At 43.1% G+C, this 19,514-nt stretch overlaps 1 protein-coding gene across 2 annotated transcripts in view; it reads right to left on the reverse strand.

Annotated features, from left to right (window-relative positions):
• NSMCE1 (NSE1 component of SMC5/6 complex) overlaps window positions 1–18,502 on the reverse strand; it is a 43,205-nt gene extending 24,703 nt beyond the window's left edge. For both annotated transcript variants that reach the window (XM_017887187.1, XM_017887186.1), the window contains exons 1-2: window positions 18,401–18,502; window positions 6,537–6,683 (exon numbers count right to left, since the gene is read on the reverse strand). In XM_017887187.1, the coding sequence (XP_017742676.1) occupies window positions 6,537–6,683; window positions 18,401–18,500 (247 nt within the window). In that variant the 5' untranslated portion in view covers window positions 18,501–18,502. The remainder of the gene's footprint in view (window positions 1–6,536; window positions 6,684–18,400) is intronic.
• Between the last annotated feature and the right edge of the window lie 1,012 nt (window positions 18,503–19,514).

Raw genomic sequence — 19,514 nt, forward strand, 5'->3', positions numbered from 1 at the left:
TTTTTTTTGAGACGGAGTTTCGCTCTTGTTACCCAGGCTGGAGTGCAATGGCGTGATCTCGGCTCACTGTAATCTGTACCTCCCAGGTTCAAGCGATTCTCCTGCCTCAGCCTCCCGAGCAGCAGGGATTACAGGCATGCACCATCACGCCTGGCTAATTTTGTATTTTTATTAGACACGGGGTTCCTCCATGTTGGTCAGGCTGGTCTCGAGTTCCTGACCTCAGCTGATCCGACTGCCTCGGCCTCCTAAAGCGCTGGGATTACAGGCGTGAGCCACCGTGCCCCGCCTTAATTTTAATTATTTTTAAAAAATAAATATAAATAAAACTCTGTAGAGTTCAGACTCCTCACTTGTGCTCTAAGCCTATTTACCCTGTTTATCCCCTGCTACTTAGAATCCCTTAGCTTCCTATAAAAAACTTTCTGCTACATCACACCAGGGCAGACATGAGATTTTGTCAAATGCTTTTTCTGTACCTATTGAGATAAACACAAGATTTTTCTTTTTTAGTTTAATATGGTGAATTACACTGATTTTCAAATATTAATACTAAATCAACCCTGCAAAATCAGGATAAACCCTACTTGGTTATGCTGTACCATCCTTTGTAAACACTGTTAGATTAGATTTGCCACAATTGGGTTTAGCATGTTAACATCTATGCTCATGAGGAGTCTTGACTGGGGTTTTCCTTCCTCACAATGTCTTTGGTTTTGGTATCAGAATCATGCAGGTCTCATAGAATTAGTCGTAACATATTCTCTTCAATTTTACAGAAAAGTTTGGGTAGAAATGGTGTGAGTTCTTCCTTAAATGTTTGGGCCGGGCACTATTCCCAGCTCTGTGAATAGCTGGCATTGTTTTCTCTAATCCTTCAACTAGTTCTCTCCCTGACCTTAAGCAGTTTTCTTGCTCATCAGTTCTCAGCGGGATCCTTGAGTGGAGGGGCACTTTGGACATCTCAAGTTTTCTCTCTGTGCACCTCTAATCTACCTTATACTCCCTTGTAAGTACTCTGTCCTGCAACCTCTACCTGCCTTAGTCTCCCTGAACTCTCATCTCCATCTCCTCAACGCAGGGAGGCTGCCTAGCTCTGCCTGGGTTTCCCCTGTGCCATGGCCTAGAAACTTTCTAAAGGCACTGAGCTGGGGCAGCTGTACTGCTCACTCCCACTATTGCTTGTGGCAGAAGAAAGTTAGTTGGTCTTTCCCCCAGGTTCCTGGTACAGAATTTCTAAAACCCTTACAATTCCCTGAGTCATATGGGTGATAGAAGCATCTTTTGTTCTAATGAGGCAACTTTTGGCAGGCCCCTAGGATGGGGGCTGGTCACCAGAATGACCAAGCCTCAATCAAAAACATGGAACTTTCGGCCCCATTCCCTAATACCTGGGGAGAAGAGAGGGACTAGAGATGGAAGCACTCGTCAACAGCCAGTGACTGATCAATCATGCCTGTGTAAAGAAACCTCCATAGAAACCCCAGAATGGCCAGGCGCGGTGGCTAAATATTTCAAATCATTTCTAATGGTGTATTCACAATTTTGTGGGATGATTTTTCTTAGAGTGTGCCAAATTCAATAATCAACAGGCCCCATTAAACCTGAAACTGGGCTGGGTGCGGTGGCTCACGCCTGTAATCCCAACATTTTGGGAGGCTGAAGCAGGATGATCACTTGAGCCTAGGTGTTCGAGACCAGCCTAGGCAACAGAAGAAGATCCCTGTCTCTACAAATAATTTAAAAATTAGCTGGATGCGGTGGCTTATGCCTGTAATCCCAGCACTTTGGGAGGTGGAGGCGGGCATATCGCCTGAGGTCAGGAGTTCGAGACCAGCCTGGTCAACATGGTAAAACCCCATCTCTATTAAAAATACAAAAATTAGCTGGGTGTGGTGGCGGGCGCCTGTAATCCCAGCTACTCAGGAGGCTGAGGCAGGAAAATTGCTTGAACCCGGGAGGCGGAGATTGCAGTGAGCCGAAACCGTGCCATTGCACTCCAGCCTGGATGACAAGAGTGAAACTCCGTCTCAAAAAAAAAAAAAAAAGAAAAGAAAAGAAAAGAAAAAAGAAACCCCGGAACAACAGGATTTGGAGAGTTTCAGGTTATTAAACACACGGAGGCACTGAGACGGTGGTGCACCTAGAGAGGGCATGGAAACTCCATGCCACCCCCACCTCCCACAGCTAGCCCTATGATCTCTCCTGCGTGGCTATTCCTGAGTTGCAGCCTTTATAAAAAAAACCACATAAGTAAAAACGTAAGTAAAGTGTTTTCCTGAGTTCTATGAATCATTCTAGAAAATTATCAAACCCGAAGAGGGAGTTATGGGAACCCCGATGTATAGCCATTGGCCAGAAGTACAGGTAGCCCGGGACTTAAAACCAGTATCTTAAATTGGGTCAGTCTTATGACACCGAGCCCTTTAACTTGTGGGATCTGATGCTAACTCCAGGCAGATAGTGTCAGAATTCAACTGAATCATTGAATGCCCAGTTGTTATCTAGAGAACTGGAGAAGTAGTGTTAGAAAAGATACCACATCAAGTGTCAAGAGAAAAAGAAACCATCATTGCCCATCTCTCAAAAGATCACTGTCCTTCACTGACCAATGTCCGGTGTTTTACATTTTGTCCATTTTTGAATTGTTTCAGGCAAGAAGGTGTATTGAGCCCTGTTGCTCCATACTGGCCAAAAGTGGAAAACCTCAAACCCAAGTCTTCTCCACCACCCACAAGGCCTCCTGTGCCTACTTCTATCAAGGAGGCCTATATTAGAATCATCTGACCCCTCGTCTGTATGACTCATGAGAGCCACGGTAAAATAAAAATTTAATCTCTGAGTCACCAGTCCCTAGCACAGAGGCCTGGCTCACTTGAGATTCTAGGGAAGTTTTGCTGGTGGAATGAACGTATGTGTGGATGCAAGCCCTGGCTCAAAAAATCTAAGGTCCTCTATGAACACAGGTTCCCCAGCGCCATTCTGAAAGGCTCGACCCAAGGTCTGCACTGAACTTGAGAACAAAATCTAAACTCTTCACTAGCCAGGAGAATTGAGGACTTTGTTTCCCCTTAATGACAGTAAGAAGAGAACCCAAACCAAAGCCCAGAATAAGAAGTGCTTTGATAAACTGGACAAACACCCTGGGAAACGGCAATTAGAATAACTTGCAATTTCAATCACTCCTTTGTTTCATAATTTTCCTAGAAGCTAAATATTTTTCTAGTTGGTACAAGGGGACTTTCCTGGCCATCTCTTCAAAAGATAGGAAATTGATAATATTGGGTCTTGCAAGTATTCACTTAAGTTTAGATAATTTCTGTCATTTCTTGTTTAAAATCTCCCTAATAACAAGAACATGCAGTAACAAGTTTTTTGGCATTTTTCTTAAATGAGGATAGGAGAAAACAGATTGTACTACCCTGTTCACCCTGGCCATAACCATATCTAGGTGCAAAGAAATGGTATACAGTGTGAACAATAAATCAATTCCTAGACACATTCTACAGGACTTTCCTAAATTAGATCATAACAATTTTAAAGGTCAAATAAAGGCAAAAACACTTTCAGTCTTAGTACCAAGGCATCATGTGGCTCCTTGCAGTGAGCTGTGAAACTTCCCCACCAACATTAAAGTTTACAGTCAAGACTCACAGGAGAAAAAAAGAGAAAAAGACTAAATTGTCATGTAAATAAGAGATTCAGGATTAACACAAGCATTCTTTTATTTTTTTTGAGATAAGGGTTCACTGTGTTGCCCAGGCTGAAGTGCAGTGGTACAATCTCAGCTCACTGCAACCCCTACCTCATCTGCTCAAGCGATCCTCCTGCCTCAGCTTCCTGGGTAGCTAGGACCAGAAGTGTGTGCCAGCACACCTGGCTAATTTTTTGTATTTTTGGTAGAGACTGGGTTTCACCATGTTGCTCAGGCTGAAGACAAGCGTTCTTATGGCCATCTCTGGAGGATATTGAGGGGGAGGTTTAAAGCCCGACCATGCTTTTTTTTTTTTTTTGATACACGGTTTCGCTGTGTTGCCCAGGCTGCAGTGCAGTGGCACGATCTCAGCTCACTGCAGCATCTGCCTCCCGGGTTCAAGCGATTCTCCTGCCTCAGCCTCCCAAGTAGCTGGGACTACAGGCATGCACCACCACACCTGGCTACTTTTTGTATTTTTAGTAGAGATGGGGTTTCACCATATTGACCAGGCTGGTCTTTAACTGCTGACCTCAGGTGACCCATCCCCCTCAGCCTCCCAAAGTGTTAGGATTTCAGGCATGAGCCACCACACCTGGCCACTATCATGCTTTTTAAAGAGCAAGAGAAACTAGCTTGACAGGTATAACATCCCCTTTCAATAGAAGAGTCTCTCACCAAAGATCCTTCTCTGCCGGTGCAACTACGGCACATCTACTTTCACCACAGGGATGGTTCTCAAACCTAGCACTGTCTATCTCACTCTCTGCTTTGAATACTTTAAGAGGTCCACACTGTCCGCAGAAGTAAAAAACCATTACTATGGTGTACAGGGTTCTTCACGATCTGCAAACCTACACACGAAAAGAATGTATTCTCTTCCCACACATCATATATTCTTGTCTAGGGATTCCCAGGGTAAGTTATCAGTAGGTCAATTAGGTTTGGATACACAGAATTAAACACAGTTCAAGAGGCTAACCTGTTCCTGGCATTACTGAGCTCCCAGAATTCCCCATGGAACACCTCCATGGACCAGTGCTCTGGAGAACGCAGATGCTACTCTCCAGACACTTCAAACTGCTTCTTCTCTGTCTAACACACCACTTTCTTTTATTTCTCCTTCCTTTGCACACCTTGAAAGAATATTTGTTTCTGTTCTGTCTCCCCCTTCTTACTCCCATTCACCACTCACCTCTCTGGGATCAGGCTTTGAACTCTAACAGGCTGCAGAAACTGCAGTGCTCCGAATGTGGCACCTACCTTTTCTCATGTCTCTTCACATTCTGAAAAGTACAAAACGATGTTCATCACTTATGAATGCATTTGCATGCAAAGGCAAAAGAGTGGCCGGGAAGAAGATGCAATGCGCTCATGAGGAGCTTGCCTTTGGAGACAGGAGGGACACCTTTTCTGGTGTCCCTTCGCCCTGTCACATCTCGCTGCAAGGAGCTGCAGGATGCCTGAGGACTAAGAACGAAAGCATCTTTGTGCCTTTTTTGTGTGTCTCTTTGCCTGTGTACTTGGTCCCTGTGTACCTGTGCATGCCCTTTCTCACACCTCTTGGCTTGGCTCACCTCTATGTCATTTTTTCTATTTTTCTTTTGAAAATTAAAAATACAGAGAGAAAGGCAGAATAAAAACCAAACGCCTGCATTCCCATTCATCAGAGGTGACAACCATGAGACCACACTAATTAATGTCATGTTGTTAGGCTAATAATGTAATAATGTCACGTTGGCTTCAAGACTTTTCTTTTTAATCAAAGAACATAACAGGATAAAAGTGAAGGTCCTGTGATCTCTGCTGACAGCCCACTCCCACTCTGCCTCTCCTCACAAGCACCTCACAAGTGTCCTGCGTCTTCTTCCAGTCCATTTTTATGCCTTTACATGCAAATGCATTCATAACCAATGAAAAATCATTTTGTACTTCACAAAAAACAACATAATCACATCATACAATAAGCATAACTCATCACCTTTGTCACTGCATAAAATCTAATCAGTAAGATCTACCCATACTGGCAGGCAACTCAACAATATCTGCCAATACTAATTCAACTGATCTATCAACACTGATTCTATTGCTTCTTCCGCCACCTCCAGTTACTAAGAACTTAGCACCAGGCCCTGTCTCCAAGGGCTTCTTATTTGCCCCTCCCAGTGGCCCCCTAAGATACCCCAAATGCCTTCAGCTGACACAGGGCAGGGACACACTCTCCAAGTCTGGCCCAGTCTAAGGCTGTGCCCTTAAGTGTTATGCTAAGCTGCCCCATTTTTTTGTTTTATAATTTGTTTTCTTTTTTTTAAATAAAAAAATAGAGAGGGTCTCGCTACACTGCCCAGGCTGGTCCCAAACTCCTGGCCTCAAGCGATCCTCCCACCTTGATTCCCAGAGTGCAGGAATAACGGTGTGAGCCACTGCACCCGGCCAAGCTGCCCTGTGTCCATCAATAGCCCACTAGGCACTGTCTCTGTGCCAGGTGTCTTGTACATATCATGTCTCTCAATTCCATGAACCACACACTTACTTACGTGTTAAGTACAATTACTATCCCCACTTTAGAGACACAGAAACTGAGACTGGGGCAGGTCCTGGAGGCTTGGTGTGAACCACAACTATACAGCTTTAGACTCCAAGTTTTTATCCACAGGGCAAAATGTCAGGTTTACTTGGGGAAAAAAAAAAAGTGGAAGATGGGCCCGAGTAAGACTGTGAAGAGGCTTGAATGCTCAGCTCAGAAGTACCGGTTAACAAGTTACATGGTATTGTACCTAAGTCACTGGTCCCTGATCAACACAGCACCAGAGCGCCCTGGGAACAGGAAAACGGTACTCACGGTCATGGACCTTGTAGCAGTGCCTCTGCAAGCGCTTCACGTCCCATTCCTCTAGCACGCCATGGGTCATCAGCAACTGAAGGAAGCGCCGGTGGACATCTGTCATGACGCCCATTCTCTTTGTGCTACTCTGCATGTGGGAACGAACTGAAAAGGAAGTAAATGACACTAGTCATCCCCAAGCACATCAGAAGCAATGTCCTGGGAACTGTACTAATTTACATTAACAAATATAAATTTGCTATCATTTTAAAGTCATTCTTCATGCTGATTACTACAAAGGTGAGAAGAAGAACATGAGTCACAGCAAATCAGGACTGGGCAGTGATAAGAGGTGTGGATTCTGGAGCTAGAATGCCGGGATTCAGGGCCTGGCTCTCCCACTTACTAGGCATGTGAAATTGAGCAAATTAGTCCCCACGGGGCTTCGGTTTCTGATCTGTAAAGTGGGAATAATGATAGAAACGTCCTCTGCAGAATTGCTATGAAGATTAGATGGGTTAATACATGTAACAGCCTGGTAACACAGTAAGCACTAAATAAGTGTGAGCTATTTTTACTATTAGGCAATTCTGGGTCTAACCCTTGGCTGAGCCTTTTACCAGATCTATGGTCTTGGAGAAATTTAGCAGAGGCCCCGTTTTTTCACCATAAAATTATAATCAAGTTCATTACTGAGGGAACTGCTAATAAACACTTAATAAATGTTAGTTTCCTCCTCTCCCCAAATCGCTAACAAAACAACTATCGTGGTAGGACTTCAGGCTATTTTTTAAATCTCCTGCTTGCTAACAAAATGGGATCTTTCCGCAAACCACAAAGATCACAGCTAATAAAAGTATTCCACAAGCTCTGATCAAAACGCTGGCTACCGCCATGCAGCACGCACTGCAGGGGCTAAGAATGTGGATTTGGAACTAAACAGGAAGCACTGAGACCAGAAAGTCCCAGACCTGCCCGATCCTAAGAATTTCCTAATGTGTATATTAACAATACAGATTCCCAAACCCTTTCCTGGATGTTCTGACTGCAGTGGGTCCTGGAATTCTCAGGTGTTTACATTCATTTTAGGTGATATCATGATCTGACAAGAAGTTCACTGGTGCCTTGGGCAAATACAGCACGCAAACATTTTTAGCTAACAATGCTCAGCCTCCCTAAGGCCCAGTCTTTTCATCTCCAAAACAGGGAAACTAGTAGCTATCTTAAAGGCAGAGGAAGCCTAAATGAATCACAACTACCAAAGGCTTGCCAAGCACCTGGCACATAAGAGATACACAAGACTGCTAATTACTGTTCTTTTTGTCTTTTTTTTTTTTTTTTTAATCTGAGATGGAGTCTCGCCCTGTTGCCCAGGCTGGAGTGCAGTGGCATGATCTTGGTTCACTATAACCTCTGCCTCCTGGGTTCCGGTGACTCTCCTGCCTCAGCCTCCCAAGTAGCTGGGACTACACGCGCCCACCACTGTGCCTGGCTAATTTTCGTATTTTTAGTAGAGACAGGTTTCACCATGTTGGCCAGGCTAGTCTCGAACTCCTGACCTCAGGCGATCCACCTGCCTCAGCCTCCCAAAGGGCTGGGATTACAGGTGTAAGCCACGGGGCCCGGCCAGTGCTGTTCTTTAACAGCATCCTCAACTGGACCTCAGGGCTGGGAAAATGCACCATTTCATTTTCCTCCAACTGCCTGCTAGAAAAACATCCTCCATCTCACCAAATCGGCACCTCAACAAAGCCTACATTAGACTCATCCTCTCCTTCCACCTCCTTAGCCCCTTTCCTCTCCTAAGTCCTTCTCTTTGCAAATCATCTGGTGTGGACAGTGCAGTCCACACAACCATACCACACACCTGAGCATCAAACTCATCCTCCTCTCCCTAAACCTCAAATCCAGCCAGTCATCAACTTTATTTCCTATCACTAGGGCCATTCCATGTGGATGTACTTGGCACCCCTGTATTTGCCAGTGGTTGCTCTGGGCACAGGGATAGAATGTGCCAGGCTAAAAAACTGGACTTGTATCCTGCAAACAAAGGATCTCTACAAACTAAGGGTCTCGAAGCAGGAAGACAGTGTTGCCTAGCTGTGTTTTAGGCAGATTATCCCCTTTGGCATCATGGAGGTGTAGAGGAAAGAAACGGGAGGCAAAGGGTCCAGAAAGCAGTCTCCTGAAGGGATCCTACAAAAGGGGATGAGGTATCACTGAGGCTTGGCAGTGGGGACAAATGATTTGAATCACAGCCATCGTGATCCCATCAAATCTCAAGCAGAATAAACTCTAAAATATCCACCTAGGTACATCCTTGTAAAAGAACATAATACCAGAGATTAAACACAATCAAGGAAAAAGTCAGATGACTTCTAAAGAGCAACAAGTAGACTGCTGGCTGCTACCACAATGGCAACAATGGAAGCCGGTCACAGTGGAAACACATCTTCTCTGCTGGGAGGGGTGTCTCCACAGAGAATTCTACAACCAGCTAAAGACTGAGGGTAAGATAAAAACATTTCCAAACAACGAAAAACTGAAAGAGCAAGTGACCAGCAGATGCTCCCTAAGGAAATTCCAAAGCGTATAGTTCAGGAAGAAAGAAAGGGATACACGCTGGAAGGTCTAAAATGCAGGGTAGAATCAAGAGCAAAAAAAGTTGGTAAATATGCGGTTAAATCCAAGTTAACTGTATAAAACAGTAAATATCAGAAGAAATGCTTCTATCTTTTAAAAAAGTTTTTAATACCACAGTAAAAGAATGAGGTTTTAAAAAACTAAATACACAAAAATAATAACATAAATGGGAGGTGAGCTATCACTGGGATTAGTGTCCTAATAGCCCTGTGATGGTCAGGAGTAGAATCTGGACATTAATAAATTTTACACTTGCATTTTACAATTTCTAGAGTAACAACTTTGTAAAAAACAAATAGTGTATATAATTTCCAAATGGTAAAGAGGAATAATGTAATGAGAAAAAATGATCACTTAACCCTAAAGGTGGCAACAAAGGAAAGGAAAAAAAACCAGGATAGGAAAAACAAACACAAAAAAACAAAGTAAGTCAGGAGAAATAATCCACCTAGATTAGTAATAACAATGAATAAAAATAGACTAAATGTTCCAGCTTATACCAGATTTAAAACCTTATCAAATTAATAATGAATAAAATCTACCTCTATAAGAGTTCCTTATAGGCTGGGCACAGTGAGCTGAGGAGTTCAAAACCAGCTTGAGCAACATGGCAAAACCCCATCTCTACAAAAAAATACAAAAATTAGCTGGGCATGGTGGCACACCTCCATATTCCCAGCTATTTAGGAGGCTGAGGTGGGAAGATTGCTTGAGCCAGGGAGGTCAAGGCTGCAGTGAACCATGATCACACCACTGCACTCCAGGCTGGGCAACAGAGTGAGATCCTGTCTCAAAAAAAAAAAAAAAAAAAGGTTGGGGGCACTGGTCATGGTGGCTCACACCTATAATCCTAGCACTGAGAGGCCAAGGCAGGTGAATCACCTGAAGTCAGGAGGTGGACACCAGCCTAGCCAACATGGTGAAACCCCGTTTCTACTAAAAATACAAAAATTAGCCAGGTGTGGTGGCGCGTGCCTATAGTCCCAGCTACTCAGGAGGCCGAGGCGTGAGAATCACTGGAACACGGCAGGCAGAGGTTGCAGGGAGCTGAGATGGTGCCACTGCACTCCAGCCTGGGCGACAAAGCAAGACTCAGTCTCAAAAAACAAAACAAAACAACAACAACAACAACAAAAAGAATCTATAAAAAGAACTGCAAATTAAATCCAAAGAAAGGTAAAATAAGAAAATAATAAGGCCGGGTGCGGTGGCTCAGGCCTGTAATCCCAGCACTTTGGAAGGCAGAGGCGGGTGGATCACAAGGTCAGGAGATCAAGACCACCCTGGCTAACCTGTCTCTACTAAAAATACAAAAAACTAGCTGGGCAAGGTGGCGGGCGCCTGTAGTCCCAGCTACTCGGGAGGCTGAGGCGGGAATGGCATCAACTGGGGAGGCGGAGCTTGCAGTGAGCTGAGATCGGGCCACTGCACTCCAGCCTGGGCGACAGTCTCAAAAAAATAAAAAATAAAAGAAAATAATAAAGGGCAGAAATTAATAAAGACTGAAAATAAGCATATATCTAAGGTCAACAAAACCAAAATTATTCTTTGAAAAAACATAATAAAAGTGAAAAACTACCAACAAGATTTTGCAAGAGCTAAAACTTATAAACAATATTTGAAAAAAAAAAGAAATTAACTGCAGATGAGACAAACATCTGCAATTAAGATACTTAAAAATATTATCAATAATTTATAATAATTAACTTGAAATTTAACTATGTAAAAAGTCATAGGAAATTTATCCAAAACTAATGAATGAATTATCTGAAAACCTAAACATTCCTATAACTATTAATGACATTTTATAGAAAATCCATCTTCTCACAAAGAAAACTTCAGGTCCCAATGACTTTATCAAGAAGTTCTAGCAAACATTCTAAAAACAAATCATTTCAAATGTTACAAAATCTCAGAGCCAGAAAAAAAGCAAACCCTCCCCAGCCCATCTGATAAGGCTAACCTATTGTGGCCCTGAAACCTAACAAGGATTTCAAAAGAAAGGAAAATTACAAGCCAGTATCTTTTATGAATACAGCTGCAGTATGTCCTAAGCAAAATGCTAACAAACTTAATCCAGATATGTAAAAGGAATGATATATCATCACTTAGGTTTATTCCAGCAATGGTTTAACATCTAAAAATCAATCAATGTAAGTCACCACATTAATAAAGGAAAAAGCATTTTAAAATTCACACAGGGCGGAGCGCAGTGGCTCACGCCTGTAATCGCAGCACTTTGGGAGGCCGTGGCGGGCAGATCACCTGAGGTCAGCAGCTAAGAGGCTAGCCTGGCCAACATGGTGAAACCCCATCACCACCAAAAACATAAAAATTAGTTGGGCGTGGTGGCGTGCGCCTATAATCCCAGTTACTCAGGAAGCTGAGGCAGGAGAATCACTGGAACCTGGAAGGCAGAGGTTGCAGTGAGCCGAGATCACGCCATTGGACTCCAGCCTGAGCAACAGAGTGAGACTCCATTCTCAAAAATAAATAGATAAATAAATAATCACAATGGAACCAAAACAGAGCCTGAATAGCCGAAGCAATCCTAAGCAAAAAGAACAAAGCTGGAGGCATCACATTACCTGACTTCAAACTATACTACAGGGCTAAACAGCATGGTGCTGGTAGAAAAACAGGCACATACACCAACGGAACAGAATAGAGAGCCCAAAAATAAGGCCACACACCTACGACCGCCTGATCCTTGACAAAGATGACAAAAACAAGCAATGGGGAAAAGACTCCCTATTCAATAAATGGTGCTGGGATAAGTGGCTACCCATATGTGAAGACTGAGGCTGGACCCCATCCTTACAGCACATACAGGAATCAACTCAAGATGGATTAAAGACTTAAATGTAAGACCTAAAACTATAAAATCCCTAGAAGACAACCTAGGCAATACCATCCTGGACACAGAACGGGCAAAGATCTCAGGACAAAGACACCAAAAGCAATCACAACAAAAGCAGAAATTGACAAATGGGATCTCATTACACTTACGAGCTTCTGCACAGCAAAAGAAGCTATCAACCGAGTAAACAGACAACCTACAAAATGGGAGAAAATATTTGCAAACTATTTACAAGAGAAAATCAGCCCCATTAAAAACTGGGCAAAGGACATGAACGGACACTTTTCAAAAGAAGACATACATGCAGCCAACAAGCATATAAAAAAAAAAAGCTCAGTATCACTGATCGTTAGAGAAATGCAAATCAAAAGCACACTAAGATACCATCTCACATCAATCAGAATGGCTACTATCAAAATGTCAAAAAATAACAGATGCTGGCAAGGTTGCAGAGAAAAGGGAAACTTACACACTGTTGGTGGGAGTGTAAATTAGTTAAACCACTATAGAAAGCAGTGTGGCGATTCCTCAAAGAGCTAAAAGGAGAACTACCATTTGACCCAGCAACCCCATTACTGGGTGTATAGCAGAGGAATAGAAATATTCTACCATAAAGACACATGCACGGGAATGTTCACTGCAGCCCTATTCACAGAAGCAAAGACACGGAATCAACCTAAATGCCCATCAATGACAGACTGGATGAAGAAAATGTGGTCCATATACACCATGGAACACGACGCAGCCATAAAAAGGAATGAGATGATGTCTTTTGCGGGAACATGGATGAAACTGGAGACTATTATCCTCTGCAAGCTAACACAGGAATAGAAAACCAAATACCACATGTTCTCACTTATAAGTGGGAGTTAAATGATGAAAACTTATGAACACAAAGAAGGAAACAACAGACACTGGGGTCTATTTGAGGGTGGAGGGTGAGAGGAGGAAGAAGGGCAGAAAATGTAACTATTGGGTACTGGGCTTAATTCCTGGGTGAATAAAAAGGCTGTACAACAAACTCCTATGACGTGAGTTTACCTGTCTAATAAACCTTCATGTGTACTGCCAAACCTAAGTTTTTTTAAAAAAGCATATGATCATCTTAATGATGCAGAATATACAATTGATAAAATTCAACATGTATCTACACCAAAAACAAATTTGGAATCGAAGAAAACATTTTTATCTACTAAGTGACATCTACAAAAAACCTGCAGCAAACGTCATAGGGAAAAATGAAATGTTGACAGCAATCACTTTAAAAACCAAATTGACCCAATGCAATTGAATCAATGCAATTGCAATCAAAATCCCGACAGGCTTTGTGTACGTGTGTGTGTGATTTGACAAGATGATTCTAACAATTTACATAGAAAACACAAAGGCAAAACAGCAAAGACATTCCTGGGAGAAGATAAAGGCAGGAGGACTTGTCCTACCAGCTATAAAGACTTCTCATATTGGCTGGGCGCAGTGGCTCATGCCTGTAATCCCAACACGTTGGGAGGCTGACGTGGGCAGACTGCGTGAGCCCAAGAGTTCAACACCAGCCTGGGCAATATGGTGAAACCCTGTCTCTACTAAAAATAAAAATAAAAAAAAATTTGCTAGGCATGATGGTACACGCCTGTAGTCCCAGGTACTCGTGACACTGAGGTGGGAGGACTGCTTCAGCTCGGGATGTCGAGGCTACAGTGAGTCATGATTGCACCACTGCACTCCAGCCAGGGTGACAGAGTGAGACCCTGTCTAAAAACAAACCAAAACAAAAAAAAGCACTTCTTATAAAGCTAGAGTAACGAGTAGTGTGGTAATGGTACAGAGATAGACAAAAAAGACCAATCAATGGAACAGAACAGAGAACTCAGAAACGGAAAGGTACACGTACATGGATACTTGATGGTGGAGGGAAGCAAACTTTCCAATAAAAGTTGCCAGGAAAACTTGTTATCCATATGTGAAAAAATGAATAAAATTTGATTCTTACCTCACACTATACACAAACATCAATTCTGAAGGGATAAGGTCATAATAAGGAAAAATACTATAAGACTTTTAGACAATATAGAGAATATATTTATCACCTGAGGGTAGGGAATGATTTCTTTAAGAGATACAAAAAGTACATCATAAAGGAATATACTGATAAATTTGACTTTTGTGAAAGTTAAGGGCCTGTATTCACCAAAAATACCAGAAAGGTGGGGGTTAGGGGATACAAACTGGAGGGTATTTAAAACAAACATAAGCTACACAATACAAAAGATTCATATTCAGACTATATAAGGAATTTCTACAAATCAGCATGGGAAAGACAACTGTGAAAGAGAAATGGGCAACAGAAATTTTACAAAAAGAGGATGCATAAATGATGAATAAATACGGAAAAAAGATGCTCAATCTCAATGTTATCAGATAAATGATTATTAAAACCACAGTGAAGGAATGTTTTAGCCACCACCAGATAGGCAAAAATTGTAAAAGAATGTCTGAGACTGAAACTTTCATCTGTTGCTGGAAGCTGGAAGAGTATAAATTCCTTTTTTTTTCTTTTTTTTGAGACAGAGTCTCACTCTGTTGCCCAGACTGTAATGAAATGACACAGTCATAGCTCACCGCAGCCTTGACCTTGTGGGCTCAATCGATCCTCTGATCTCAGACCCCACTAGAAGCTATGACTACAGGCACACACCACCATGCCCAGCTAATTTTTGTATTTTTTGTAGAGATGGGGTCTCACCTGTTGCCCCAGCTGGTCTCATACTACTGGACTCAAGCGATCCACCCAACTTGGCCTACCAAAGTGCTGGGATTACAGGTGTGAGCCACCACACCAGGCTGAGTATAAATTATTGTAACCATTTCAGATAACAGTTGATACTACTAGCAAATTTGCATATCCCCAGAAATCTATTAGGTGTATACCTTACAGAAACTTCCACTTTTGCGCTAGGAAATATGTTTTTACAGAAGCACCATGTAATAACAAAAGTCTAGCAACAGTATAAATGCCTACCAACTGAAGAACTATATTAAAACAATATAATTACCCCATAGAATTCAAATCAGCAATGAAGATAAAGTAGAGCTCCTCACACCAACACACATGCTTCTCAAAAAGATAACGTTAAGTGCAACAAGCAAGTCACACAAAATATATTTTAGAATCCTATCATATAAAATCGAAAACTCAGCAAAAGCATACATTATATTCATTAGAGATACGTACATACATCATAAAAACTACAAAGCAAAACAAGGGAACAAGTAACACAATATTCAGAGTGATGGTTATCTTCGAGGAGGGAAGAAAAGATTCAGTGGGGGGGTTTGGGGATCTGAAAATGTCTGTTTCTTAACTTGGTGGCAGGTACATGAGTGTTCATTTCATTTTTGTCCTTCAAACTTACACTTCCACACAATTGTACAGGTATGTTACATACAATGTTTTTAAATGTGATGGGCCAGGCATGGTGATTCACACCTGTAATCTCAATACTTTGGGAGGTCAAGGTGGGGGGACTGCTTGAGACCAGGACTTTAGGACCAGCCTGGGCAATATAGCAAGATCCACTCTCTACAAAAGAAAAAAAAAAGTAACGTGAATATGTTAAATAACAGCCAAAATAAATGTAAATGAGAATGAGAACAGGATAGGATTGAATGCTATGATTTGGTGGAAAAGGGGCGGGAAAGTAGGAGTGGAAGAAAGACAACCGTAAGTTTGTTTATGCATATTGTATCCCTTGTCTCTATGAGAAGAGACTGTGGAGAGAATGGTGGGATTAGCCATAGACATACATGTATTACCTACTTAAATAATTTTATTTTATACAAAAATTAGCCAGACGTGGTGGTGCACGCCTGTAATCCCAGCTGCTCAGGAGGCTGAGGCAGGAGAATCGCTTGAACCCAGGAGGTGGAGGTTGCAGCGAGCCAAGGTCGCGCCACTGCACTCCAGCCTGGGTAACAGGGCAAGACTCCATCACAAAAAGAAAAAACATATATATATATTTTTGTATTAATTAAAAGTTTATTGGCTTTAAATGTACATCAGTAAATTTTAAATGCTAAGAATTTATGATAAAAGAATACTGAACCAAAACATCAAAGAAAATAGAGGCTCAGCAGCATGATTTCAATATATTTTCCCAGATAAACATTTATTTTTTTTATGTCTATGCCTTTTCTTTAAGAACAAAAACTCCCTAAATTCAACGTATAGACTGAATTTTTTTTTTTAACTAAGCCCAGAAAACTGGGGCTCATAAAATAAAGGCACAATGTGGGCAGCAAAAGAAAAAAGGAGAAAAAATGGGAGAAAAATTGGTTTTAATCCCATGTATAACATATTGTCTTGTTTTGTTTCTGTTTTAGACAATTTAAGGCAGAATTATCTCTCTGCAACCCTGCAGATAAATCCTAGTATTTTAGCTTTAAGTTTCAAGAGTTCGGATATACAGATAAACCAATTAAAGAAAACCTTTCTAAGGCTTTGAAGCATTATATAAATCTTTAAAATTCCTATCACCCACATTTTAAGAAATACATCTATACTTTTAATTAATACATTTAATTAATTTAATAAATTTATTTAAATTTAATAATTTTAAAATAGCAATGTTTGTGGAATAAGTAAATCTCAGTCATACCATTCGTGCAGGTGCTAACACAATTCTAGTGCTTTACATGCACTACCTCATTTAACCCTAACCAGAACCACCTTATGAGCAAAGGATCACTGACCCCATCTTACAGATGAGGAAACTGAGACTAAGAGGGCACAAGGTGACACACAAGAGTTGGTGGCAGAGAGAGACGTGACCATACAACAGCACAGTTCCTGTTCTCAAAGACACTCTCTTATCCAGCGAGAGTGAGAAAAGTGAGTGAACAGAACAACTACAATCCAGGTCCCTCATCTGAAACCCTCAAATATAAAAAGGTATGAATACTAGTGGATGATCGGATGCAGGGAAAAAAAAAAAAAAGTCTGAATACCAAAACTTGTTTCTTACGTTGGAAAACTTGACCTGACTTAAGGTGAGGCTATTTATGGTTATTCATCCCAACAGCGTAAATATATGCATATCTTTTTTTTTTTTTTGTTTTTGTTTTTTTGAGACGGAGTCTCGCTCTGTCGCCCAGGCTGGAGTGCAGTGGTGCGATCTCGGCTCACTGCAAGCTCCGCCTCCCGGGTTCACGCCATTCTCCCGCCTCAGCCTCCGAGTAGCTGGGACTACAGGCGCCCGCCACCACGCCCGGCTAATTTTTTGTATTTTCAGTAGAGACGGGGTTTCACCGTGTTAGCCAGGATGGTCTCGATCTCCTGACCTCGTGATCCGCCCGCCTCGGCCTCCCAAAGTGCTGGGATTACAGGCTTGAGCCACCGCGCCCGGCCATCTTTTTTTTTTTTTTATACGGAGTTTCGCTGTTGTTGCCTCAGCTGGAGTGAAGTGGCGTGATCCTTGCTCACTGCAACCTTCGCCTCCCTGGTTCAAGCGATTCTCCTGCCTCAGCGTCCCGCCTCAGCCTCCCGAGTAGCTGATAGTACAGGCACGCGCCACCACGCCCGGCTAATTTTTTGTATTTTTAGTAGAGGCGGGTTTTCACCATGTTAGCCAGGCTGGTCTCGAACTCCGGACCTCAGGTGATTCGCCTGCCTCAGCCTCCCAAAGTGCTGGGATTACAGGGGTGAGCCACCGCGACCCGGTCAATATAATATATGCGCATATCTTCATATCTTTAGCTGTGGAAAGGGTCGTGTATTTGATTGCAAGCCGCTGCTCCAGTCCCCACTGAGGGTGAAACCTAACATAGAACATACGCATTTTACCTTTCCAAAGTCCAAGAAATCCTCGATTTTAAACGCATGTGGCCTCGGGGCTGTAACACAAGCGGCTGCGGACTTGTACAAAGTGAGAAACTCCGTACACAAAACAGAGGGGAGCACCGAGGGCGGCGAGACAGACAGGGTGGTCGGCGAAGGCTGTGTTTTCCATACATGTAATCACAGTTTGAATCGAATTTTATATTTTGATTTTTCACCTATTACGATGAAAAGTATCCTTACCTGTTAAATCGTAATTACGATTAAAAATATTTTTCACTAAATAGTACGATTTTGAGATGTCTGCGTGTGTGTTGCGGGAGGAGATCCCAGTCCGCTGCCTTCTGCGGCCCCTCTCTGGGCCTCAGTTTCCCCATCAAGAAGGGGGAACCCCAAGACCCGTCCCCGAGTTCCACAGCCCACGGGGACCGACCACGGGGAAGGACCCCACTGCCTGTCTCGCCCACCCCACCTTCCGTCCTCCCCTCGCCTTCCTCGAAGTCCCTCTTCTTTCCCCTCTACCCGCTAGCGCCCCGCGTTACCCACCAGGGCGCCCAGGCGAACCCCGCGCTGCGCTAGCCGATACGGTCGCAAGGAGGACTCTTCTTCCTTTGGGGCGGGGCGAACGCGAATGCGGCGTTCCCATTGGTGGCCTGCAGCCGATTCTCCCGTCCGTTGGGTGACGCACTTCCGGTTTTCCGTTCTTGCCGTTTCCCTGGTGTTTCCGCCTCGTGGGTTAGATCCCAAATTACGCGGATTACCGCACCGCTCTCCATCCTTAATAATGGGAAGGGGCTTCCACTTATCGCCCTCCGCCTCCTGCACCTCAGTGACTTCCCTGACCAAGGAGGAAGAATCGGCGTGCAGCCCGTGCTTCCCTCAATGGCCACGATTCCGCCGGCACAATGTAGTGCCCTACCCCGGGCCTCAGTTTCCCCATCTGTGGAACTGACAGTGTGGCCTCGTCGTCAAAAATGTGGACTCTGGCCGGGCGCGGTGGCTCACGCCTGTAGTCCCAGCACTTTGGGAGACCAAGGCAGGCCGCTCACTTGAGGTCAGGAGTTAGAGACCAACTTTGCCAACATGGTGAAACCCCGTCCCTACTAAAAGTACAAAAATTAGCCGGGCGTGGTGGTGTGTGCCTGTAATCCCACCTACTCGGGAGGCTGAGGCAGGAGAATCGCTTGAAACCGAGAGGCAGAGGTTGCAGTAAGCCAGATCGCATCACAGCACTCAAGCCTGGGTGACAGAGCAAGACTTAGTCTCAAAAAAAAGAAAAGAAAAAAATGTGGACTCTGTGGTCATATAGCCTGAGCTAGAATCCTGGCTCTACCACTTACTAGTTGGCAGGAACCTGGGCAAGTCATTGAGCCTCAGTTTCCTCTTCCATTAAATGGGGATATTAGTCCTTGCAAAATAGTGTTGGTGAGATTTACAAGAGATAATGACACCTATATCAGGTGCTTAGCATAGCCACCGAAAAGTGTCACATATGGGAGTGCTAATTAAATGTTAACTATTATCTTATCTAGGGATTGTGAGAAAGCAAGTGAAATTACTCTTGGAAGTGAATAGACTGCTTTGAATCTTCAAGGCATTAATTTTCCAAACGTTTGTATTCTATCCCTAGTCTGAGAGCTAGGGATGCAGCCTAGCAAGG

The sequence above is a fragment of the Rhinopithecus bieti genome, unplaced genomic scaffold (genome assembly GCF_001698545.2).
Source record: "Rhinopithecus bieti isolate Rb0 unplaced genomic scaffold, ASM169854v2 scaffold_13348, whole genome shotgun sequence".
NCBI lineage: Eukaryota > Metazoa > Chordata > Mammalia > Primates > Cercopithecidae > Rhinopithecus > Rhinopithecus bieti.